The 25244-nt window shown below is 45.1% G+C and overlaps 2 protein-coding genes across 3 annotated transcripts in view; one reads left to right on the forward strand and one right to left on the reverse strand.

The window, feature by feature from the left end:
* Nucleotides 1-1672, forward strand: part of Cep83 (centrosomal protein 83) — a 90848-nt gene extending 89176 nt beyond the window's left edge. The window contains exons 15-16 of the mRNA XM_051206286.1: nucleotides 26-215; nucleotides 1037-1672. Coding sequence (XP_051062243.1) covers nucleotides 26-215; nucleotides 1037-1141 — 295 coding nt within the window. The 3' untranslated portion in view covers nucleotides 1142-1672. The remainder of the gene's footprint in view (nucleotides 1-25; nucleotides 216-1036) is intronic.
* Nucleotides 1673-2209: 537 nt separating this feature from the next.
* The window catches only part of Plxnc1 (plexin C1), a 144163-nt gene continuing 121128 nt past the window's right edge, over nucleotides 2210-25244 (reverse strand). Inside the window, exons 22-31 of one of the 2 annotated variants that reach the window (XM_051206264.1) lie at nucleotides 23375-23552; nucleotides 20671-20774; nucleotides 11290-11344; nucleotides 10217-10248; nucleotides 10016-10123; nucleotides 8873-9036; nucleotides 7451-7598; nucleotides 5776-5916; nucleotides 5611-5685; nucleotides 2210-4590 (exon numbers count right to left, since the gene is read on the reverse strand). In XM_051206264.1, coding sequence (XP_051062221.1) covers nucleotides 4486-4590; nucleotides 5611-5685; nucleotides 5776-5916; nucleotides 7451-7598; nucleotides 8873-9036; nucleotides 10016-10123; nucleotides 10217-10248; nucleotides 11290-11344; nucleotides 20671-20774; nucleotides 23375-23552 — 1110 coding nt within the window. In that variant the 3' untranslated portion in view covers nucleotides 2210-4485. Of the gene's footprint in view, nucleotides 4591-5017; nucleotides 5156-5610; nucleotides 5686-5775; nucleotides 5917-7450; nucleotides 7599-8872; nucleotides 9037-10015; nucleotides 10124-10216; nucleotides 10249-11289; nucleotides 11345-20670; nucleotides 20775-23374; nucleotides 23553-25244 lie in introns of those variants that run through there. The other variant, XM_051206265.1, reaches the window with a different exon arrangement.

The following is a 25244-nucleotide window of genomic DNA, read 5'->3' on the forward strand; positions in this document are numbered from 1 at the left end:
CGAATGGTTTCTTTTTCTTTTTAAGACAAAATGTTCCTTTTGAAGAATATACAAGACTTCAAAAAAGACTAAAGGACATACAGAGAAGACATAATGAATTTCGAAGTCTGATTTTGGTTCCTGACTTGCCTCCAACAGCATCACTCCATCCTGCTAACTTTCAGTCATCGGCTCTAGTTCCTGGGATGGACCTCTCCTTTCCTCCTCAGATGCAGGTATGAGCATTTTAGGAAAGAGACAAAGACTTCAGTACTTTCTTTTTGTTTGTTTTACCAGTTGAGAACAGTGGTGGATGTCATTTACTGTAGAAATTTTCTGAGTAGATTTAGATTTTCTCTGACCTTGAGTGATGATTCTGGGCATAATTCACATATTTGGCTATAGACAAATTTCATGATTAATGAGTCTTTGAGTAGCCAAGATTTTGTAGATTAGGTATATACAACTATCAAGAACTTACTAATGCTTTGAGAAGGCACCATTTTTATTTCCAATTCATAGGTGAAGAAACTGAGCAGTCTGTTGACTTGCCTAAGGTCCTAGCTGAATAAATGACAGTTGGGTGTTTTTAAACCTAAACCTGTCTGATTCCAGAGCCTCAGTAGGCCCCTGAGATTTGACTGGGTGGTATTCAGAAGATGGGCTGTATAAGTTACTATGTTTTAACGGGTAGGCCTAAGAGATTGTGTCACTGCATTGAGTCTTAGACCAGGTGCTGCTTTTAGTAAGTTACCGTGACTTTCCAGGCTTGTGTGAAAGCTGCTATCTATGTGTACCTATACCATGCAGGTAGCTTTGTCTAATTTGCTCCCCAGCGAATTTTACTCCTAGGGAGGAACAGACTGAATTTTGCTTAAGGGCAGAGCCTGAGGCAGAAGAGAAGGGGGACTAGTTAATGGCTTTGCCCTTGCTACTCTGTTTTTAAACTGCTAAAATGGACATCATTTCTCAGCCACACTGTTGGAGGCCTATATAAGAGGCAGATGGCAGGAATTTTCCTAGTTTTTCTAGGTTTCTGTTATGTGTCATTTTTAAGGAGGAACAACATCAAAGAGAACTCTCTCTACTTCGCAAAAGACTGGAAGAGCTAGAAACCACACAAAGAAAACAACTAGAGGAACTTGGATCTCTTGGGGAATGATGCTGGAAGAAAGAAAGGCCAAGCCAGAAACTCAATAAAGCATGAAGTTTAACATGTGGCATTGAGATGCTTTATTACTGTTTGCCAAAATCCATGAGCTGCCTCAAGGAAAGGTACTAACTATGTACTGTACTGCATGGGTTCCAGGATTTTAGGATTATGCTAACCAAAGTGAAGTATTCAGAGTTTCAGGTACTTAGAGCATGTATTGACAGTTTAAAAGATAAAAGGAACTAATTAAGCAATCAGGTTTTCATATTAATTTTATTTTGTTGAATTTTTTCTGGCATTTTGCCTAAAATTTATATGTTTTGAATTCCTTTTTCATCAATTTTGAGATGTCTGCTTGGCAATGATATCAGTAAATATTCCCTTTATAATAAGTTATAAAAATTATAGGAAAAACTGACCATTTAAAAGTATAAAAACACATTAAAAGTTTCTAAATATGTTCATTATAGAAATCTTTACCTTTTCTAAAACCTGTGCACTTAATTTATTAAATAAGTTAATAAATATTTTTATATCTGCTGTTTTGTGTTTAATTTCACTGATCATATAATCTGTATATACCAAACAATTGATGGTTTCACTTCTTTTTGCTCTGGTGAGTTGGAAGTGGCCTTTTTTACTTGAAACAGTGGAGTTTTGGAGTGTTGCTGGTATATAGTTTTGTTTCTCACTGTTTAGGACTTAACCAAATAATTATGTTTTATTTACATCATTTGTCACTGTGCACCGTTTGGAAGCTTCTTTATATAGCATGTTTTAGAGGAACTCTGCTGGAGTAATTTCATGTCAACAAAGCAAAGCTCAACTCAAGCCTGCCAAACTTAATGTGGATTTTTCATTACCCAGAAGTCTCTGCAGTCAAATTCCAAGTTGATCATTGAAGACAGGAATGTAATCGAGCAGCCCTTGGCATCATTTAGCAAGGAGCCAGGTTTGCTTAACGGAGCTGCGTATTTATGAGGAATGTACAATGCCATCTTGTTCCTGAAAAGTAATTTCCATGGAGCCACTTAGAGTAAGAAACCCATTGTAACCAGAAAAGACAAACAGTCCACAGTTGTTACATCAAAATGTTTATTTTTGGATATAGACATGTAAAACATTCATCTCCAAGAACGGCTTCAGTCAGGTATACAGTAAGAAATAGACTTTAAATCCTAATACAGAAAAGTAACAGAAGTCATTTTAAAATGCTGCTTTAGACACTAGTGTTAGAAAAAAAGTTTATAAATTAATTGTTTTGCACCAAAAATATGCAAAGAAACTTGAAAATAGATACTGTTTGTCATCTGTTTCTTTAGTTGCTGTTTACTATAGACCCAGTGAGTGATTGTCTTCAGCACACATCTAATTTGGACATGCTCTGCATTTGGCTAATGTGATCCAAACTGTGATCTAGATAGTGCTTTTCACTGGAGGATTGACAAACACACTACACACGAGTGAATCTTCATACCACCTCAGTGAGGTAGGTTAGAGATATTAAACAGAGATGACAGAGGCACAAAGAGGTAAGTGATTTGCCCAAAGTTCCTAAGTGCACACAGGATTCGCGTCATAGAGCTGGACAGGGACACCCTCATGTAGCATTCAGTAGTACTGAGCTAACACTGTGGCTGAACCTTTGCGCCAAGTCTGTTGGGCAATTCTCCTACCCTTGGCTCTCAACTCTCCTCTTGTGAAAGCCTTCACCTCTTTGAAGACTATAGCAGCTTTGAATGGGGACCAGACCTCTCATCTTTCTACTTAGAAATGAAATATTTGGTAGTAGTCTAGAGATGTGTCCATTGGACAGACCATAATCACAGGAAACAGGACTGGGAAGGTGCCCATCAGGACAGTAACTGATGTTAAGATATTACCTCTCTTATTCTTTATCAGTATTAAGGAGCAAAAAGGATTGCATTTACCCAGACAAATCACATTTCCTTCTAGATGGGTCCATACAGTGCTGGTAAATACTTGTAAGGAATGTGTGCTCAATGTGTTATTTGCAGATTGAAGAAAATTCCTTCCTACGGTGGGGGTTTGGAACACCAAGGGTAAAAGGTGTCTGCCGCAAGGAAAGTGAGAGCTCTCAGATTATACTTTCTACTTCTTTTTAATAGAAGGAAAACACAGTGGTATTAAAATTGGTCATGAGCAGCAAAAATCTTGGAATAAAAAAATCAGCAATAAAAAAAAGACTACATTATAACTGGATAGGAAACTCTTTGAAGGAAAAAAAAAAGAAAGAGGCACGAATAAATGAGTACTTTAAATCTTTCTCCTGTAAGGAATACTTTCCAAAAGTACATAGTAAGACTAAGATACCAAGTTGTACTAATATTTTCCAGGCCTTGGGCCTCAAATATATATTTATATATAATACTCCAATGTGAACAACAATTTGATGAAATGTAAAATGTATCTTTTATTTTAATCACACACAAGTATTTATAACCACAGAGTTCACCAGAAATCTAAAGCAAGGAGACACTATATAGCATAGAAATGTAAGGTTACAGGAGTGACTTACACATCCACAGACAGTTCTGATCAAACAGAAGTAAGCCATGAACTCTTTGCTTACAATACCCAACATGTCCACTACCAGATACATGAAAAGATAGAAAGGAAACACACGTTAGGACGAGCCTGGAAAAATGCTGTTGCATTTCAGGGAAACCCACTCACGCTCCTTGCTTTAGAGCTCCTTTGATGAGATAGAGGTGAGCTGCTGAGTGTAGCTGGCAACCACTGAAAAACACGAGCCCTTTCAACAATGTTAGTTTTTGGTTTAAACACACACACTCACGAATGCTAAGTGTACATACACACTACCAAAGTCTGCCTTCAGCTTTTCCAAGAACTACTGGGGAAAGTGAATGCTGCAGATCCTCGGGGTTGCCCTGACACCCCACCTTGTTTCCAAATGACTCACTTGACATTTTCGTATCCCCTCCCTTCTGCAGAAGTACAGTGTAGTCAGGAGCGCTACCTGGCTGTAGTATTCCAACAAAACCACTTAGATACCATTGTGCTTCAGTGGAGGCTGGAGTTACAATACTGACGCTTGCTTACTGGCCCTGTATTCTCTGTAAACAAGGAGGCTGTTTGCAACAACCACTTCAGCTCTATGTACAGAAAGGTTCCCACGGTTACCCACAGGCACAGTGGTTGACAGGCTTTCTAAAAGCTGTGCATGTGCCTTGGTCTCTCAAAAGACAGTGCTCAAAGTGGAACCCATGTGCAAACTTAAGAAGTTAACTAAGGACAAAGCGCAGCTCAAGCAGCCGCTGTGTCCCCGGGCTGGGAAGAGCTTTGCCAGGTAAAGCCAGGCCCCAGGACGCTTACATCCACTTGCATTTCTTCTTTTCCTCAAATAAGACTTTCACATGCAAGAGTTGTTTCTGAGCTTCTTCCAGCCCTCGTTCTCTTTCTAGTTTATTTAGAATCTGTTGACAATTACAAGAGTTACTTTGCATGTTAAGAGTTTTAGCATTACAATTCACAATTCTGGTGGGCTTGCTCTTTCTCTTTCCTGATGCTGTGAGTGGTAAAAATCTGTATGAAACAGATGCCAGCATTTCCATACTCACTTTGCAAGTTGTTTTGCTAAGTCATTATCACAGGATCAACAACACTTGGGCTGGAAATAGAAGCCCGCAAGAAATACCAACTATTTGCTTACAAATATAGGGCCAGACTTCCAAGGCCCTGCTTTATGCATTACGTCACAGCCATTCCAAGCACAGCAAGCATCCCTGGGCAGCCAGCATGCAGGCAAGTATTCCTCAAATGCAGCAGGCAAGGGCATACTGATCAGAGATGGACTCCTCCGTCTCTTCCCCTCCCTTCCCCTCCCCAGTGCTTCCCCTCTCACCCCTGGCGAGGGATGCTTATCATGTTGAAGGAACTCATTGCCTCTACCCTACCTTAGCTCTTCACTTGATCTTCAAGTAGCAAATGGAATTGGTGAGCTATTCTCACCATTGACATGGATAGCCTGTCCCAGCATGACTGAGTGGGGGGAATCAGGGAAGGGGGAATTAACATATATTTGGAAACAAGGAATCTAGATTAAGGAGGATTAATCATAAAGGAGAATGGTCATTCCTACTACTACTGGGCATAAAAAACCTGATGGTTGAGGACACTGTTGATTGAGAGTCAATGCTTAAGTTAGAAGTATATCATGAGTTCATATAACCACGGAAAACAGAAGCTAGGTGAGTTAACAGGCTGGGCTTTCGTTTTTTTAGCAGACCACAGCCTAACATAAACAGGGCCATCATTTACTAATCACTAATCAAAGTTTCCTTGAACGTTGTGGCATGAGGCCGCATGAACTCAATTGCAGGCAGCATGGCAGACTACAGGGGAGGCAGCTTGTGCAGGGTCTGGCTTGGCCTCCTTTTCTGCATATCTGAGATGGATGACTATGCCCAAGTCCTTGTGAGTAAATAAAATCTTACCTCATCAAAATACTTTACGATGTATTTGTAGATTTCTGTCAAGGCCACTTCTTCATTAAATTCATTTTCATGTTTCTAAAAGAAAGGCTTGTTGAGAGGTTCTGAAATATGTCTGCTTTCAAGTAACCAAATGTGTAAGCTTATTTCTGCTTTGTAGTATATTACCTTAGATTCCTGAGTTAAGAATTCTTCCATTTCTAAAGATGACAATGGAGGCAAATCCCTGATTGCTTTGTAATAAGATTTTACTTCCTCTTTGTAGGTTGGTATATCCTTGGCATAGAGAAGTTTATTAGTTGGTGCTTCCTGAAAAACAGCAACAGCCACAGAAGCATAAAAAGACATGGGGGATGTATAATGGTGCAGTGTAACTGAACTTCCGCCGACTTGACTTCCTACTAACGAGGCTTCAGGCAGTAGGCCTCAGTAAATGTTGACTGAGTGACTGACTGCCGTCTAGAGAGCTCTGGTGAGTCACTGTTACTTCCAGGAAGATTAAATGCTAATATATTCAGCCTTTCTCTCATAAAAGAACTAAAAGTATTATTTTTGCATGAATTTGAGTTACAGAACGATGGAACTTATTTCGGTCGTAGTTCGTTACTAATGGTCGTTAAAAAGCCTGAATTAAAACATTACTCTCATCCTCACCCACCAGTGAATTTTGGCATGTATAAAAAGATTTGATTGTAGATCTGATTGAGCCCTTTATGTAACTGTAAAACGGGTAAGAAATTGGCAGTGGCAGATTTTCTAGCTTGTCCCCTATTTCATTAGATTATGAAGATCTTCCAGTTTCTCAAGGTGAGTCTGATTTGCAAAGATTCCGTGGCAATTTGGGTGCTATGGAAGAATAGTAGCGGGTACATGTAAACAACTAGATGAAGAAACCGTTAGTCACAAATTTTTTAAAAGTCGCGGTGAAGATAGGCAAATTAATGATTACACTGATGTGTCAAGAGTCCAGTGGCTGAATCAGGGGCTCGGTGAATTGTCCTGAAGGCTGCCTACACTGAAATACTCCTGAGAAGTGCTTATCCGGTTTTAAGTGAACCCTGCAAGTTCAATAAGCATTTATTTATCCAAGTATCACTCGTAGCTATCAAGCATACAAAGATGAAGGTGACTGGTACCTGCCTTTGAGAAGCTTACGGTCCTATTGCGGAGAGAATTCACAGCCTGACGTAATGTGAAAAGTCACAGACAGACAACAGGGAAGACTGTAGAGGACAGATGAGCTCACAATTGTGTTACTTTGTGATGATAACAAGACCTGTGACCTCTCTGCACCTTGAATTCCTCATGCATAAATGGGAATCACGGTACCTGAAGGACTGCCTGAACTACACCAAGAACCAAGTAAGAGGTTTTTGAAGGCTGCTTTTACGGTGAGCACACACATTTTAAGGAGCAGCTTCTGTGTTCATAGGCCCAGCCAGACAGAGCAGAGTTCTTCGTGCACCTCAAGAAACCGTTTGTGGAATGAAACACTGGCAGATGAATGAGGGGGTTGACCAACAGGACTGGGCCCATCGGGAAGACCCTGTGGCATAGTAAAGATGCCCGGTGTAGGAAGGAGTGCACGAGAACAGTGGAAAGGAAGAGTTTGGGGGGTGGGCGGGCCGCAGGGCCATGGCTGTGGGTTAGGATGGGAGGCTGTGGCTGTCCATTTGGGGACAGAGGGCGGAAGAGATGGGGATAAGAAGGGAAAGGAAAGTTTCAGAGAAAGGAGCGAAGGTGGAGTTTGGTAGGAAGAGGGGTTGGGGATCGGAGGTTCCTGAGACATCAGTCACCGGAAGTGGGTTCCAGGGGTGTATCAGAAAGCAAAGCTGGGCCTTACCTTCCCCAGTTGCTGTTCTGTGAGAGAAAAGGCATCCATGAAAGCCTGGGCAATCACTGACAAACAGCTGTCTATGTGAGGAGTCTTCTTAATGTCAAAGACAAACTGAGGGTTCTTCAGGATGTTTACCCAGAAGCGAAGAGGAAGGCTGTTTGAAGGGAAAACAATCTCTTCTCAGGCAGGACTGTTAACATAGTCAGGGGTCCCCTCACCAGTTCGTAAGTGAGTGTGCATGACCTTGTTATTGAAGTACCTAGACCTGCCCAGCCAAACTAACAAGCAGCAACATCACTAGAACCAGGAAGGGTTCATCTAACAGTGCGTGAAGGGCAGGCTGGAGAAGTCAGGAAAAGGCTCTGGGTCATGTGAGATGACGTCACCACTGAGAACGTCTCACTCAAACCTGTCAGCCCCTCTCGGTGGGGCACTCTGGGGGAAGCCACTAACTTCTAACCTGTTTTATTTGCTCGCACTGTGTCCCTCAGTCAGGGTCTCCTCTCCCCTGAGCCCTTTGCTATCACTCCTACTTTTCAGGGTTTTGCTGTGTGGTCCCTCTCCACAATGCTCTCCTCTCGCACACGGTCTCATGGTTATATCGTTTCTTCAGCCAAGAGGGTACAAAGTCTTTTTGAAGCCCTTGTCCACCCTGGCCTGATACTCTTGTCTTCTTCCTACTTTCTCCATTGCACATGTCATCCTCTGGTGCACTTCAGTGGATGCTTTCTTCCCTGTCCTCTGTACCTATAGAATACACATGTTGTAGGACATGGGCGTGTCTCATTCATTTCTGTACTACCACAGTGCCCACCAATGTGCATGGTGGAGGCAGTTAAGTATACTGGAGTATGGACTCGAGAAGCATTCAAAGCCCTCGCTGCATCGCTGTTGGTACTCTGGCCTAGCTTAGCACCTCGACCTCTTGTGGCTGGTGGTGGCACTCATGCTGGGTGTGGGAGTAGCAGGGCCTGGGCACAGGAGGCTGGGACTAAGGACAGGAGTGAGCCAGAGCAGAGACTACAAACGCAGAGCAAAGGGCTGGAGCATGACTTTACTGCTTGCTAGCGTATGGACGGGTTTGAGCTCACATGAGACGTTCTACTGACCCGTGACTGGGTCTTCTTCAGCCAAGCTGCAGAGCATTTCAGATAGATGCAATAAACTATATCCCTCTTCTGAGGAGCTATTAGCATAAAGGGGGAATATCCTGCTCCTTAAAGTAAAATGCTAAAATAAGTAACATCAAAACCCTTGGATAAATCAAAACCCTTGGATAAGTCTTGTGAAATCTTCTACTACTACAAATGGCAATAGCATGAACTTACATACAGAATTCAGACCTTGAGATTCTGGTACAGAGCTATGGATTTAACACTCTGCTGCCCTTGGTTCTGGAAAACGGTCAGTAACCACCTCCATTCCCACCTGTTTGTTTTCCAAATATGTACAACATCAGGATCTGTGATTTTTTTGTTTTCAGCTTGGGCATCCAAAAAGTCGAAGAAGTACTTTATAGCAAATGGGGCCCTGCTGTTGGGCAGACTCCAAATGCTTCTGAAGAGCTTCTCAAGCACAGAGTGGATTGCCACCTGCAAGACAGGAAGGGGGACCGAGGTTCACGGTGCTGGTCGGAAACCTATTGCAAACGCCAGCTCCAGTTGCAGGGAAAGGGGAGGAGGGAGGGAGGAAGAGAGGGGGGTAGAGAGAGAGAGAGAATGGGAAATTGTCAGATGAGGCCAATGTGGGCTGGGGCAGGGGTCTGGAAAGTCTGTGTCTGTGTTTAGACTTGGTGCATAAACTTGTTGATAGCGGTGCTGTTTAACCCTCAGGGAGATGCAGCGCCAGTGTAGGCTGCTTATATACCACGGGGGCTCTGCCTTCGTTATGTGTAGCCTGGAAAAAGCTCAGTGATAATGCTCTGCTGCTAGATTTTCTTCCTGTTGCATGCATTTCCATCTCAGGGCTTAAATGTGGAACTCCCAAAGCAGCCGAATGTTTCATCAAAAACAAAATGAAGGCAGAGCTCTCTGGAAAAGATAAAAATCAAAAGGTACAGGCTCCCCTCTGCCTGCCACAGAGATGTCAGGTCTAAGCAGGTGTACTGAGGAAGCCTGCCAGCAAGGACTTAAAGACCAGGGGGACGTTACAATAGTGGAGTAAAAACCTAAAGACTTGTGTTGAATAGATGCCCTAAGATTTGTTCCTGACGTGGTATTCCACTGGCTTTCCCATCTAACACATTGCTCATCTATAATAAGTAAACAAAAGGAGTAATTATGCTGTCAACCTAAAAAGTAATAGTGAAATGATGGGTAAAAGAGCAGGAACAATAGTAAACGTCATGATTGAAGAAGCTACAGTAGAAATTTGTAAAATGCCGTTCTCTACACCGTTTACAAAAAATATTGGAAGGGGCATATAGGATGTGTCTACAAGTTAAACTTTCATTTTGCTTTGCTAGAAGGCACAAGGGATTTGTAGCATTTTCACACTTGAGTGGAAATTAAGTCGAACACGTCACATACCCCCAAGGTAGCCATGAAAGCATTGCTGGAACAGTAAGTATACCTTGGTCGACAGCAGCTTTGTCAGATACATTTCTTTTACTTTGAACTTGTGTTTCCCTCGATGTCTCTTTCCTTGCACAACTTGGAATGCTTCTGAATCTGGTAAGATCTAAAAAGGCCGTAGAAGTGTTGTTACCTGAGGGAACTATATGCTACAGAAGGCATGCAGTTTGGTGGACAGCACAAGACCACCCAGACTCACCAAATGGCAGTGGTCATCTGAGTATTCCACATCTGAACACCAGAGAAAGGGAGAGAAAAGAAGAGTTCATTAAAAAAACAACCACGGACTAGAATTGGCCTCAACAAAAGCCCCGATTGTGCTCCAGAGCCAACAGCTCTTCCATTCCACTGAGCTCCTGGCTGCTGCGTTGTGTCCGCTGCTGCACCTGAGCAGTGTGGAAAGGGGCTCGGGCCTGGAATAGAGGCAGCTTCCCTATCCCTGAAAGTGTTGGAGCCTCTGCTCTAACAGGAGATAACTTACTGGGGACACGGATGCCGGTTCCAGCCTGTCTCTCAACACAGAGACAGCTGTGTGAAAAGGTGTCCATCCAAGTCTAGGGGTTTGCTCTGAAGGAGGATTACTACAGGTGAGCCTAAAGAAATGACTAGCCAGGTAAAGGCGGGGTGTGGAGCAATGTGTCCAGCTCTGAAGTCAAGCAGACTGGCAGTGTCATTAAGAAGAAAACGGAGGGAAAACAGATGAAGGCCTAGACCATCTAGAAATGCTACTAAAAATCAAGGCAATTAAGAGCAAAGGGAAATGGCCTGCTGACAATCAACCAGAGGCTAGCTGCTAAGAGAAGTCTGTGGTGTGGCGCTAAGGACAGGACCAGCGGATTTTCCCAAGGCGTTATCAGAGTTTTCCTGTCCCATAGCTGCCAGGAAGCCAGAAGACTGGCTTGCTGACTTTTTTCCTGTAAAGCCCCTCCTATCTCTACTGTCTGGGAAGTCACCAATGCTAACTAGACACACTGGTATCTTGGAGATTCTGCATGGATTGTCTTGCGTGTTCAGTCTGTCCTGAGCAGTGTGCAAACTTCCTGCCCTGTGCCAAGAGGCAGCAGCTTCCTTTGTGCTGGGCCTGCCTTCCCTTCTTGCAGAACCCGTGCTCTTAGGACAAGAACCAGACTGAAATGCCTTTTCTCAGGTTCCAGAGAATCACACAGCAACAACTCAATCATACCTCTGTGACAGTATGTCTAAGAGGAGCAAAAAAGTAATACTTCATAAAGCTCGGTGAGACCAAAAGGTTAACAATGTTGTATTGGTTACCTGAAGTGAAATTCGCTATCTTCTTAAACACTTTTATAGTGGATCCATTTGATATCTGAAAGCAGAGATAAAAAACAAGAGTTTTCAAATGTAATGGATTTCTCAGCTTCATCTCGGGAATTAGATGGATCTTATGTTCTCTCACTTATTAAATATTTATCAAGGGCCGATACATTCTGGGCACTGTGTGCAGGCTAGGGTTAGCCAGGTGAACAGCAGAACACCGCCCTCAAGGGGCTCCTTGTCATGTGAAGGAAACACACAGGCAATAAAATTCACTGAGGATGGGATGGAAGCTGCTTCTGGGACAAGTGAGCTATCTTCAGCCAGCCCCCTCTCCCACCTAGCAGGTCAGAAGAGGCCTGGGTGGCCTTTGTGTCCCCCCCCCACCTGCCCCCAGGTTTCTGCTTGCTATCGAGTATGAATGCTGTGTACCCTCCAAGTATATATGCTGAATCATCTTAATATGGTGGTATGAGGCGGTGGGGCCCTTGGGAAGTAATTATAGAGAGAAGCCCATGGAAATGGGATTAGTGCCCTTCTGGGAAGACAGAGCCTGCCTCCACCCCCACTCCCCCACCAGCATATAAGGACACGGTGAAATGACAGCCTTCTGATTCAGGGCATTGACTGCTAGCCTTGTGTCTAGTGGTGCATGACCTTGTCTTCTCTGCACCAGAGCTGTGAGAAATAAGTACTTGTTGGAGCCCCCAAGTAGATGCATTCTGTCACAGCATCTGAATTGGCTAAGACAGCACAGGAAATGAAGTTGAGACAGGTTTCCTCAAACTGGCATGTGCAGCTGTACCCACCGACAGAACAGTTGTGTGTCTAGGTCTGTACTCAACAGTGCATGGTTCACAGGAAGTCACAAAAACTTTGAAAATATCAAACTATTGCTGTCTGCTGTGGGTCTCAGAAGAGTTCAACATGAAAGAAACCATACTCTATGGTTCTACTGTTCTCACAGTCAAAACGGTGGGACCAGTGATTAGCAGGGAGCAGAGGGGCTTCTGTGCCAATCTGTGCCCGATGGAGGGTGTGCTCACCAGGGAACCACCCTCTCCGAGCACACTTATGCTTGTTTTCTTTCCACGAGCTATAGAAATTTGACGGGCTTTTAACAGAAACCTCCAGATGTAAGTGTACTGATGAGTGCTCGGCATACCTGTTGTCTTAGTTAGGGGTTCTGTTCCTGTGATGGAACACTGGTTCCAAATCAGTTTATCATCCAGGGAACCTGAGGCAAGAACTGAAGAAAAGGTCATGGAGGGTCCCATGGCTTGCTCAGACTGCTTTCCTATAGCACCCGGCACCACCAGCCTAGCCACCGCTCACGGTGAGCTGGGCCCTTCCACAGAAGTCATCGGTCAAGAGAAAGCACTACAAGCCCGCCATGGTGGCACATGCCCCTAATCCCAGCACGCTGAAGGCAGAGGGGTCTGGTGTCTTGAGGCCAGCCTGGTCCTACACAGTGAGCAACATAGCGAGGCTCTGTCTCAGGAAAAAGAGAGGGAGAAGAGAGAAAGAAATGCCCCACAGACTTGCCTACAGGCCATTCTAGCGAGGAATATTTTCTCAGTTGAGGTTCACTCTTCCCAAATGACTCTAGCTAGGGGTCAACTTGACATAAAACTAGGCAGCACGACTACAATTACACGTATAGCCATGGTCATTCCTATAAACGGGGCTTGGTGTAAATGGACTGGAGCTCCACCTACACTGTAGTGTGAAACATGTCAAGATCTCGAGAAGCCCCCAGCCGCTCCCTGCCTTCTTCCACTGACTACTCTTACCTATTCTTGAGATCCAGACAACTGGATTCATACAATAGGTACTGGTGTGTTATTTTTTTGTAATATATGCCTTCTAGGGACAATCGATGGTCTGTGAGGGTAATTTAATGTACTCTGTGCCTGTCAGTAGAACATCCCTTTTCATAGCTGTAATAGCCCATTATATGAATGTACTACAAAACTGTAAGGGACGTGTTAATACATGCAATGGTGCAGATTAACTGTACAAATATGCCGACTGAAACGAGCCAGCTGTAAGATCACATGTATGAACAGAACAAGTAAATTTACATAGAAAGCTAGTGGTCTTTTTAAATGGGAATTATAGAGAAGACTGAATCTTAGTGATGCGAATCGCTCAAAGGTGATGAAATACTCGAATCGTGATGATACACAACTAAAACCCGTGAGTCCCACATTCTGAACGGGTGAGTTTGTTGGTTTTACTACCACCCCCGCCCCCGCCCATGTTGGTTACAAACCCAGAGCTTCATGCTTGCTGGGCAAGTATTTCATCACTAAGCTACATTCCTTACTCCAAACATATGAACTTTGAGAAACTTAAACTATAACTGCAAATAGTTCTGTCCAAAAAAAAAAAAAAATCACTTCAGCTTTTAAATGTATGGGTCAGTACATAAATGCTTCATCAGACTGGACGTTGGTGGCTCACGCCTTTAGTCCCACCCAGTACCCGGGAGGCAGAGGCAGGCGGATCTCTGTGAGTTCAAGGACAGCCAGGTCTACAGAGCTAGTTCCAGGACAGGCTCCAAAGCAATACAGAGAAACCCTGTCTCGAAAAAAAAACAAAGTGTTTTATCATGCTAATACCATATCTGTGTGTGACCTAGAGCCAAAGTCTAGAACTCTCACTTTGAGGCCTTGTGGAACCAAGAGTCCCAGGGCCAAATGGCCTTTCAGGGTCTTTCTCATAACCAGGTGGCTCTTTGTAAAAGGCCAGTGCAGAAATTACCTTCAGTCAGAAGGAAACACAGAAGGCTACATAGAGGGCAAGCAGGGCTCTTAAGAAATGGAAGGGCTGGTGTCCACAACAAAGCAAAGGATGGTGGAGAGGAAGCAAGTCGGGGGCATACCCCGCCTCCCCCCTTCGTGGCCTGAAGAACAACTGTCACTTGGATTCTGTCAGCTCAGTGACTTTCCTCTCCACTGTAGAGCTCTAATACAAATCAGGACCTGGTCTCCTCTGGTTAGGAACAGAGGAGACTCAAGAATTGCTCTCTAGGTTGCTGCACACTGGTTATCAAAACGGACAAGCCTCCCTGCTAAACAATCTCCTTCAGGTGACACCCACGGAGGAAGAGCCAGCTCTCCAGAGGCCCTAGACACAGCTGTCCAGCCAGCTGCCAAGTTTAGGCTACAAGCCTCCCACTGCTAGTGTTTAGGACATCTTGTGTGGAAAGGGGGAATCTGGGCGGGCTAGCTAGACCGTCAGGCCTCAAAGCAACTTCCAGTGTGAAGTCTTAGGCTGCTCTTGTCACTAAGCATTTTCTTCTTTCCCTCGAGCCATTCATTGTTTTCTGACTGATTTTTTTTTTCAATTCTCCTCCATATTTCATGCAATTAAAATAAATGCAGGCATCCCCATAGCGATACTCAGACACCACGTTTGTAAGAATGTGTGAACATAGTTACAGAACTCCCCCCACCACCGCCAAGAGCTCGATGTACTGATTTTAAGCCAATAAATACCCTTTTATAAAAGGAAGCTGGTGATTCATTCTGGGTAATTGTCAAAGAATGAATCCCAAATGGATCCTGTTGAGTGTTGATCCAATACTCCGCTACTGTCAGACGCTTTGTTTTGCCAAAAGCAAGCACCCTTCCTCTATAATCACAAACACCATGGATGGGCCTTCTGATAAGGAACGCTGCCAAAAGTTCAAATGTCTTTTCAAGAGCTGGCAACACTTGGCTGTTGGCACTGTGCTGGGGGATTAAGATAGTGTAGATGCAGCTTGTACTAAGAAGATTTTACTCTGAAATTATCTTCCAAGAGCTGGTGTAAAAGCATTTTATTAGTGGATGAGTTGGATGTGTGTGTGCATATTTCTAACTTTCACAGCTGCTCTAGGGCTGGAACATTTTGGCCCCATGTGATGCTTTAACACTATTATGAGGACAGAAAAATCATTTGCAGATGTTTGGGGGAAGCAGGTTTCCACTTTCTAGTCTCAAGTTGGCTGCTGCCAAGATAAGGCAAAAACAAAAAAGGCCCTTTTGAAAAGTGCCATGGCATCCAAATGGTTAAAAACATGGCTGTTTTTTCTGTCCTAGAAGCTCTATTTCCCACAGAGTGTCACATCCATTCCCGTGTCCTCCTGTGAGGCAAGAGCATCGTCTGGGTCCCGACTTTAGGGATGAAAACCAAATTAAATCAAGGGAAGATTAATGTCAATAGATAGATCCGCAGTAAGAACATGTTTCCAGCCCAGGGCAGAATTGATGCACATGAGAATTTCAAATGAAGCCCTCTCCAGTCTCACAGTGTCCCACAATGCACTGTGTGACAAGAGCATCCCTTCCCTGGCAATGCCAGTCTGAACTAGAATGTGGCAGAAGTAAAGAGACTTGTCATCAGCATTAGAAGTTGTGACCCCACTGGGTGAAATGGACAAACGTCAGCAATTAAAAGCCATGCCTGGGACCTAGCTCAGCTACTAGAGTACTTGCCTAGCATGCACGAAGCCCCGCGTTTGATCCCAGCACCTAGTAAGGAGAAGCAGGAGGGCCAAGTGTCCAACTCACACATGTGGAGTTGGAAGCCCGTTTGGGTTATGTGAGACCTTGTCTCAAACAAAACAAAAACTAAATTAAAACTCCTGAAATAAATCTGGGCAGAAATGTGGGGTATCTTGGTGGCAAGAAGCTGTCTTTATGTCACAGGTTTAGATTATCCCCTAAAGATAAATTTTCTAGAGACAAAATTTAAATATATTTAAATGTTTAAAACATTTTATATTTAAACATAAAAAATGTTATTTGTGGGAATGGCTTCATGGTTAAGAGAATTTGCTCTTGCAGAGGACCCAAGTTTGGTTTCGAACACTGATTGGATCACAACCACTTATAACACCAACTCGGGGAACCTGATGCCCCTTGCTGGCTTCTATACATGTGCACTTAAATTAGCATAAACAGTAAAGGTCAATCTGTAAAAATGGTATTTGGCCAGGAGGTGGTGGTTCATGCCTGTAATCTCAGAGTTCAAAGCCAATCTGGCCAACAAAGTGAGTTTTAGCAAGCCAAGGCTACACAGAGAAACCCTGTCTTGAAAAATAAAATGTTACTTGTACAAATGATCTGCTATTGGAAATTGATATGGCTCATTTTTTGAAATTCATGGAATTATGCCTATGAGCTTTATGGAAATAATGAATGTGATCTGAATTTGATTCTTTTTCCTTATGTAAAGGAAATATTCTAAAAGCACAGTGGTCAATACAAGTTACTTCAGGGAAAACCTTCCCTAGTGTCTGTCATTCTTCACTGAAATAGTCTTGTCCCATGGGCCACAAGATCCATCACAGGGTCTCAAGAGAACTTAACCTTTTCCGTCAGCACCAGAGAATGCTAACCACCAGACTATCACCAAACTATGTCACAGATCAGGCCCAGCTCTCCACCAGGAAGCCTGAAGGTTAGGAGCATGGGCTGAAATCCCCATTCTGACACAACCATATTCCACTGGCCTTAGCAGGACCACAGTTTGGAAGGGAAATTCTCTTGTATCAGCTGATGACCTAGGAGCATCATCAAGAGAAGCTCAAAAGCATGGCCAGGTTTCTTACCGTCTCCCAGCCTTGTATGTAGATGACAGCATTCATTCATAGGGTAGTAAAGAGGAGCAGAGTCTCTGGCGTTGGCAAAGCCGCTAGGATAGTATGTGCTACAGAACAGCCTTTGTTGGCTAAATAAACCAATGTCTAAAGGCGTCTTCAAGGTAGTCCAGTCTTCTTATTTAAGAGCAGAGATGGAACCTAGCCAGAAGAACCACTGACCTTACCTAACAGATCATCCAAAACATTTCTGAGAGCTATAAATGTCCTCCGAATGGCTAATTTGGGTTCATTAGTGACCATTTCTGCACTAGCGCACAATGTTCTTCAGCCACTTAGTGGTTTATCATCTTTTCTCTTCAAAACTCACAGCGTGGAACAAAATGTGTGATCTCTAGATAAAACTTCCTGCCCCACAAAACACCTGTCTTGAAGCCTCTGCTTCCTCATGGCAAGCAAGGTGTGACAATGTGGCCCAGCAAAAGGTCACAGTGGGGTACGGGAGAGAGAGGAAGGAAGCCAAGACTGCAAGCATGCCCCCACAATCTACCCTGATTCTATCAGTAGGATCCCCTTTATGGCAAACACCCTGAGCCACAGCCAGATAGGGGAGTGTCTGTGAGGGTTTAATTATAGAGAAGAAGATACTGCTGGTTTCATGTGTTTATAAAGACACTGGCTCACATAACCCCTTTTCTGCACAAGACAGAATCATGACACTGGAGCAGAAATTTGCTGTCCTCTTGTACGGCTGATGGGAACTGAGGGAGATAACCCTTGTAGTCTAAAAAGCATCAGGCTACGGCCAGCATTAATGGAGCTGGCATGGTGGACAAGGATGGGTGCTGACTGCCACTGTGGCCGCCATAGAAGGCAATCATCAAAAATGCTGGGAGTTGTATTGGAAACCATTCAGTAGGGTGACAGCATCATCATCAGCTTGAGGCTGTGGGCACAGCATCCAACCCTACATTCTGTACTCTCTGACCCCATTAGTACCCCCCTCCCAGCAGATGTCCAGCAAAGACCTGTTATACCTCACAAATGAAGTAGAAGAAGCTGGGCGTTATACTCCAGCAGCAGAGGCTCTGTTTAGACAGGAGGAGGGACTGGCCGTCACTGACGATTAACTTTAAAGCCTAACTAATTTGGACTAATTGGGGGGAGGTAAGTCTGAATCACTGAGAACTCTGAATTAGACCCTATTTTTAAATGAAATATAGTTGTTCCCCCCCCCCCCTTTTCAAGCACATACAGTGACTCAAACTAGGGTGCTTTAGTAAATGAATAAGAGTGATAATTAGCATCTTGTCTCTTTGGAGGGAAAAGCAAGTACTTGAAAATGGCTTTAACGAAAGGGCAAAAGCAAACGTCAGCCCAACCCTCTGAAATGTGCAGAGGTGCTATTAAAATCAGTGCAGAAGCAGCTGAAGGTAGGCTGGGTGCTTCTGTTCGGCTCAGTCCTTAGGAACCCAGGCTTAAGGCGCACAGCCGGCCGACCCCCCTGGTTCCCTTCCAGCTCTAGGCTTTTTAACATAAGCAGAATCCATTAAGCTCCCCCCCCCCCCCCGTGTCCCAGTCTTGTCGTTTATTACCACCAGGCAGCAACACTGGGCTATGAGGCCAATACATCATCAGGACAGGAAGTGACTACAGGCTGTATTAATTTCATTATCATCCTTAAGCAGACAGGTGTCGAGTACGCCAATGTCTTCAGGAAGAGTGATGTTCTAGCTCTTCTGACAGGCCACCTGGGCCTCGCAGACAGCTGTGTGCTGTTTTCTCTAGGGAATGGCCTGTCCTGCCTGTCCTGCCTGCCCCTGTGGAGGGCAGTAAGTGGCCGACGCCCTCCTTGGGGACCCACTGGGGGCCATATGGTTGTAAAGAAGGTGGGACACAGATGGAGCGGAGGCGGCCAGAACTCCAGCCACCAGCACCAAAAAGGGTCACAACCCCGGACACCAGACCAACTTGCCACACAGACCCGGGGAAAGGACATGGTCTGAAGCGATGCACTAATAGAACCCCTCTGAGACTTCCTACCCACTTACCACCCAGGAAACTATACTGAGAAGCTGCGGGAACTTTCACGAAAGCCCCTAAGCTAAGCATACTAGGTTTGGCCAGGTGATTGTGGGTCAGGAGACCTCAGTTGTAGGGGACTGACATGGGTGTGGCTCATGAGTCTCTGCACTCCTTCAGAAATAGCCACAGGGCCCCACTGCAAGACAAAATGCAGGGATAGGATGCTTCCTGCTCCTAGCTGTCCAGACATGGTCAGGAATGGTCTCGAGTACAAGCTAGCTGAGGGTGAAGCCTGGCAAAGTCCATCTTGGAGCTTTTGAACCATAAGTAGCCGTTCTCCTTTGGACGTCTCTCAAAAAAAGCCTCTGCCCCTCCTGAGTGCCGGCCTTACCCCCCCCCCCACCATTTCCATGCAGGAGGACTGCAGTGCCCACCATCTGAGCCCACTGTGACCATTCACATTACCCCCATCCCTAGGGACACTCTGCTGTTCTGGACAACGTTGTTTGTCACCTGAAATTCTCCCACAGCTTCCAGTGGGCCTCCCCATTTCCCGTCCATCACAGATCCTGAAACACACATATAGGCCCTCTGATGGCCCCCACTGTCCTCGAGATAGGATATAAACCAAGCAGATGAACAAGACGGGAGGGATGGCACGGGTCCCCTTCCAGCTTCCCAGGCTCCAAGAACCCATCTATGAAGTAGGTTAGCAGTGGCTCCTACCTCATAGGACTCCTGGAAGATGGGACTAGCCAAAACTTAGCAAATGGCTGAGCCAGCATGTGGCCCTGAATGTTCTCCCCAGCACAGTTCCTCCTTGGCTTCTGGCCCATCTGGAAGCCATTCTGCCCAACGTGCCTGCCAGAAGGGCTGACAGCTGTATCCCAGCCCCGTTCTTCAGCCTCAGCTCAACTATGGCTTCCATAGGAAGCCTCCTTTGAGTCTCCAAGCCCCAGCACTATTGTGTCAGAAAGTGTTACCTCTCCCTCCCTCCCTCCTGCGGGCTGCAGCCTCAGTGTCCTGGACTCCATTCCTCTCCCCTGCAGCCCCAGCTCTTAGCCCATAACAGACTCTAGGCAGATCCGGATCATCTGCTCAATGCTGCTGAATGAAGCCCAGTGTCTACTCTCGGGAACTTTCCTGCCTGCCCGCTGCCTTGTCACATGCAGGCTTCTCTGGCACTCAGATGATTGCAGCATCCATTCAGCACATGGGTCACGGGGCTGAAGGAGCCGTCACTGAATAGTGCAAACAAATAAGGGCATTTAGAACATCTTCAGAACAAGGCCACTGCACAAAAGGTCACCAGGTCAGCACGGTAAAAAGAGGTAAGGCTGGGGAGCCGGCTGCTCAGCACTGACACACTTGATGTGCCTTGGGGATTTGCACATGTGGTAACTCACCCACAGCTTCCCCAAGAACACACGGCACAAGGCCAGACAGGCTTGCCATGGCAAAGTGAAGAAACAGATAGCATGACACTGGGCCTTGTGAGAGAGGGGACATGTAATGGGGACACCACTAGAGATAATAATGCATGGGCTCTTCTGAAGGAGCGAAGAAGGAGATCGTGGCTAACAAGCAACTTGCAAACCATTCAGAAATGGGGAGTCCTGGTTGGGTTGGGTGTGTGTGTGTGTGTGGTGTCTGTGTGTGTGTGTGTGTGTGTGTGTGTGTGTGTGTGTGTGTGTTTTGGGGAGGCGGGCTTACCAATTAGGACCGTGGATAAACAAAGTGGTGAGGCTGAGTCTTATGCTTACCTCGTAGTGGCCAATGGTGTTTAGCTTGGTTATTCCATCTTCAAGAATCACAGAAGAACTGTCAATGTCCAGAAGTTCTTTCTGCCTTGTCCCCACTTGAAGCTCTGAAAAGGAGGGAGAAGGCATTTGGTTCCCTTCTAAAGTCACAGTTAAAAAAAAAGAAAAAAAAAAAAAAAGAAAAAAGTGCTGCCTTGTCACTTTTTACAAATACTGCTGGTAAATAAATAATCTTGAATGCAGCGGCAAAGCTTTGTTGGACAGTGTGGAGTTAGCCAGCCAGACAAAAGGCATGGAGCTTGTGTTTAGGGTCTAATATTTCAGAGAACTGTTCCTGAAACATTATGCTGAGTCAAGTCTGAAAGTAGAGACCCTGAAGACAGAATCACCCATCTTCTAAGGGACCAAAACCTTCAAAGAAAAAAAAAAATACCTCCAGTATCACCAGTATGTGTGCATGTTCATTCACAGAGCATGGTGTGAACTCTCTTCTGCGTGGTTCCGGCTCAGTCACTACACACTAACATGCCACCCTAGCTAGTGCACTATAGTCATTGTGGTCAGAAGGCAGCCGCGGAGAAGCATTTTCTCTTGAATTTGTGCAGGGTTTTATGACTTTTATGTTAATAGCAACTGATTAGCGACATTTAAATATGTGGAAGGTACACGAAAAAAATCTGGGCTTTGATTTCTTTTTAAAAAAAATATAGCAATGGAGCTGGGCGTTGGCACGTGCCTTTAGTCCCAGCACTCGGGAGGCAGAGACAGGCGTATCTCTATGAGTTCAAGGCCAGCCTGGGCTACAGAGCGAGTTACAGGACAGGCTCCAACGCAATACAGAGAAACCTTGTCTCAAACAAACAAACGCACGCAGCAATGGGGACTGGGGAGATGACTCAGTTGGTAAAAGCGTTTGCCTTCGAACACCATGATCTGAATTCTGTTCCCAGCACCCACATGGTAAAAGGCAGGAACCAACCCCCACATACTTCTTTCTCCACAAGGGTGCGTGCAAGTGTGTATATATACATACATACGTGCTGCAAGTGTGTTTATATACATACATACGTGCTACAAGTGTGTTTATATACATACATACGTGCACACACATATACACACACTAAAAATGTAATTAAAATTTGTTTAAATCCAGCAATGCCAAGTTATGGTAGACAGCTCATGCCTACAAATTCATCATTCGGGGGGCTGATGCAGGAGTGTCATCACAGGTTCAAGATTAGCCTGAATTCAATAGTGAGTCTGCTAGGGTTACAATACTGAAACCTGTCTCATCTCCCTCCATCACCGCCCTCCCCTCCCCCCAAATCTGGTGACCATGACTCTGTGACAACCCACATGGCAACTTCTGCAGAACCCAAATTGCTCTGATGTCTTAGATGACAAATCTTTTCCAGTTATGTCAGGCTCTGCTATTTCCCATTCCTAGATGGTGACATGCTGTGCACGTATGCTTTCTGTCCGTCTGAGCACAGTGCTACCAGCTTGCTCTACCTTTACCTCCCAACTTCGGGGTCAGGGGTGGGACACCTGGGTGACCAAACCCAGGAAGGGCCTGCAGACTCTGCTGTGGACTCTTTGGTGGTGAAGATTAAGCTGGTAGGCCGTTTTCCTGTGGTTATTAGGCTGGGTGTGCCCATGTCCTTTGTGGTCAGAGCCGCACAATTGCAAGATAATGTTCAAGGCAAGCTAACTGACGGTCTGGGTCAAGCTTCAGTTTCCTAGATGGGGCTGCCCTTTCTGCTTATATCTAAGCCAAGGAGCTGAGCCCTCTTCAAGCTGCTAGGTACTCCAGGGCCATGCAAGGAAGAAAGTGCTGGTACAGAGAAGCCCTCCAAAGCAGCCTGCTTTCTTTGAAGCAGGCTCCCAAGCTGCTACCCATTTGCATGGCCTCCCCCAAGATTCCCAGGCCTGCCTCCATGCTTTTCTCAATGGTTTTAGCAGGAGGTTTGATTGGTGGGGGAGGATTCTAATTGCCAGCGTAGTGGAGGCCTACATCTGTACATGGAGGGGAGATGAACCTTGTTACACTGCCTGTCACGACCACTATTCTACCCTTCTTCCTGGCCCATTATCTGCTCTGAAATCCCACAGCAGTCCCTTGGGAGGGTGGCGCTGAGCTCCACTTTAAAATGTTGATGAACATTTGAGAGAAATGGAGCCCTGTTAGCTTGCTCACACATATGCTCTCCTTTGCAGTATACCAATAGAGCCCGCAAATGAATTCATAGCAGCTGCCGCTTCGTGTTGGGGGAGAGCAGAATACACTTAATGCAGGATGCGATTAGCAAAAAGGAAGATGACCTTTCCAGCAGGCTGGAGTTAACACTCTGTGGCTGAGCCACCCACTAATGACACGCTCACTGGGTATCACAACAAACAAATCAGATGCCAGTGCGAAGCGCAACACATTCGGAGGGCACAGGGTTTACACCTTTCTGTATTTCTTCATGCAGGGTGATCCCGTGTGGCCCCAGGGTCAGCAGTCATCCTGTCTTACAAATACAGTGTTTTTAAAATGGCATCGCGGAAGGACGATGCTTCCTGGGAAGAATCGAGAAGCACAAAAGGGAACCAAGCAGTCCCCGGGTCCCAGATATGTCCCCTGGGGACAACTGGGGCCACATAATTGTCACCAAGCAGAAAGAATGTAGGAAGGTGCTTTTCAGGGGTCTGGGAGAAACCTTACCAAGGCCGATTTCATTGAGCTGAAGTCCATATGGAGACCCATTTTTGCTTAGAAATGCTTGGAAGATCTTGTCTTTGGCTTGGCCTATGGTGTCACAGTCAAGAACGTTGACTGAGATGTTCCGACAGACGTCAGCACTCTCGTTTTCTGGGATTTTTTCAAAGACGACATTTAATGCCTGCAAGAATACAAACAAACAGGGTCTGAAGTCTGTTAGGTAAGTACAGCCTGAAAGGCATTCACAAAAGACACGCCACGGCGAGCCCTACTAATACCTCTGACAGCGCATTAGCGAACAGTGCATTTTTGGCATTATACTACTTTCATCTTTTCTCCGCAATCCACTCTTTTCAGGGATAATGGAAAGGAAAACAAAGTTAAAGCACTCATTACGGAGCAGGTATTGAATCAACGTATTAGAGAGAAAAATATATATACACACACAAATTCGGCAAAAAATGGTAATTTCTAATTTCATCCTAAAAAAAAAATTTTTTTAACTTGGAATGATTCTACAGCAAATGAGCAGAGATTATCATTTTATTAACAGAACCACAGAGTCCCAGAAGTGAAGGTCCAGGTGACAGGAAAGGTTATGAGGTCCCTGTATTGCTCATACCAAGGAGGATTAGTTATGACAGCATTCATTCCGCCCCCCCCCCCACACACACTTTCAACCTCTGCAGTCAGATGTTTCTGAGTCCTCATTAAAATACCGAGATCCCCACCCTGCACTATTATTCTTGCATTGATTACATTCCTGTGCCATTGCTTAAGTTGTATCAGTTAATAGTCTCCCAGTGCGGCAAAACCTCAAACTCTAACTAATGGGGAAAGGAAGTCTTTGTATATGTGAGAAAACATAGGGCCAGGGAATATTTTGGAAACTAACCTAAAAGCAATTCAAGGTTTACTTTGTCTAAGAACAAATACACAGATCTAAAAAAAGTTTTACCGGTCACAGATCCTTGGGGAGGGTTGATTCAGAGGTGAAGCAAAGAGGATTTGGTAAGTAGCTTAGTATGACTGAGATTCTTCCGCACTGTTATCAGTGAGTTGGGGACTTGGGTACAGTGTGAAACGCACAATTTGTTAATGTTTGGGGGCCCGGCTTAATGGGGGAATGTGAAACGGTAAAATCGTGGGTCCGGAAAAAAATGAAAAACAGTTGCAACTGTCTAGGAGGTCAGTAAGGTGTATAGATTTTTAGGTCTGGCTAATGGTAGTGTGTGACATTTTTGTTCATTTGCAAGTTTTCATAATAAAGTTTGTAACAAATCTCAAAAAGAAATGAAAACACAGAACACAGGGAGTGGGGTGGGGAGCTGTGTCAGAGAGAGCGAGCTTGCCCAGCATGCATGAGACTCTGAATTCCAGTCCCTGCGATGCAAAACATAAACTGCCTTCTAACACTGTCTCAGAGGTCAGGGAGAAAGTGTCCTGAAGGAGTGGCGCAGGACTAAACCAGGTTGGTACAGTCACCACTGGATTAGGATAGCGCATTTGGAAACGGGCTCGGCCCACACACAGAACAGTGGGGCTCACAGAATGCGGTGGATGGTAACGGACGATGAATCGAACACTGGCTCGCGATCCCCACAAGGGCATCTGAAACTCTGGGCGTGTTCTCAGAGCCACGCATTCTTCGGCAACTGTCTCAACATCATGTCCCTCAGACCCATGTGTCTCACTCTGGGGGCACTGTCGTTCTGAGTCCACTCTTGAAGACTCTGCCCCCATCACTTACCCAGAGGTCCTCCCCTCCCCATCAGGCACCAGAGTTCCAGGCCTCATGGTCACTCCGTAAATGCCCTGAGTCCTTTTTAGCTTGTCGGGGTTCTACACACACGTGCTCATTTTGGTTTATCAC

This window comes from Phodopus roborovskii, unplaced genomic scaffold, assembly GCF_943737965.1.
Source record: "Phodopus roborovskii unplaced genomic scaffold, PHOROB, whole genome shotgun sequence".
Lineage (NCBI taxonomy): Eukaryota > Metazoa > Chordata > Mammalia > Rodentia > Cricetidae > Phodopus > Phodopus roborovskii.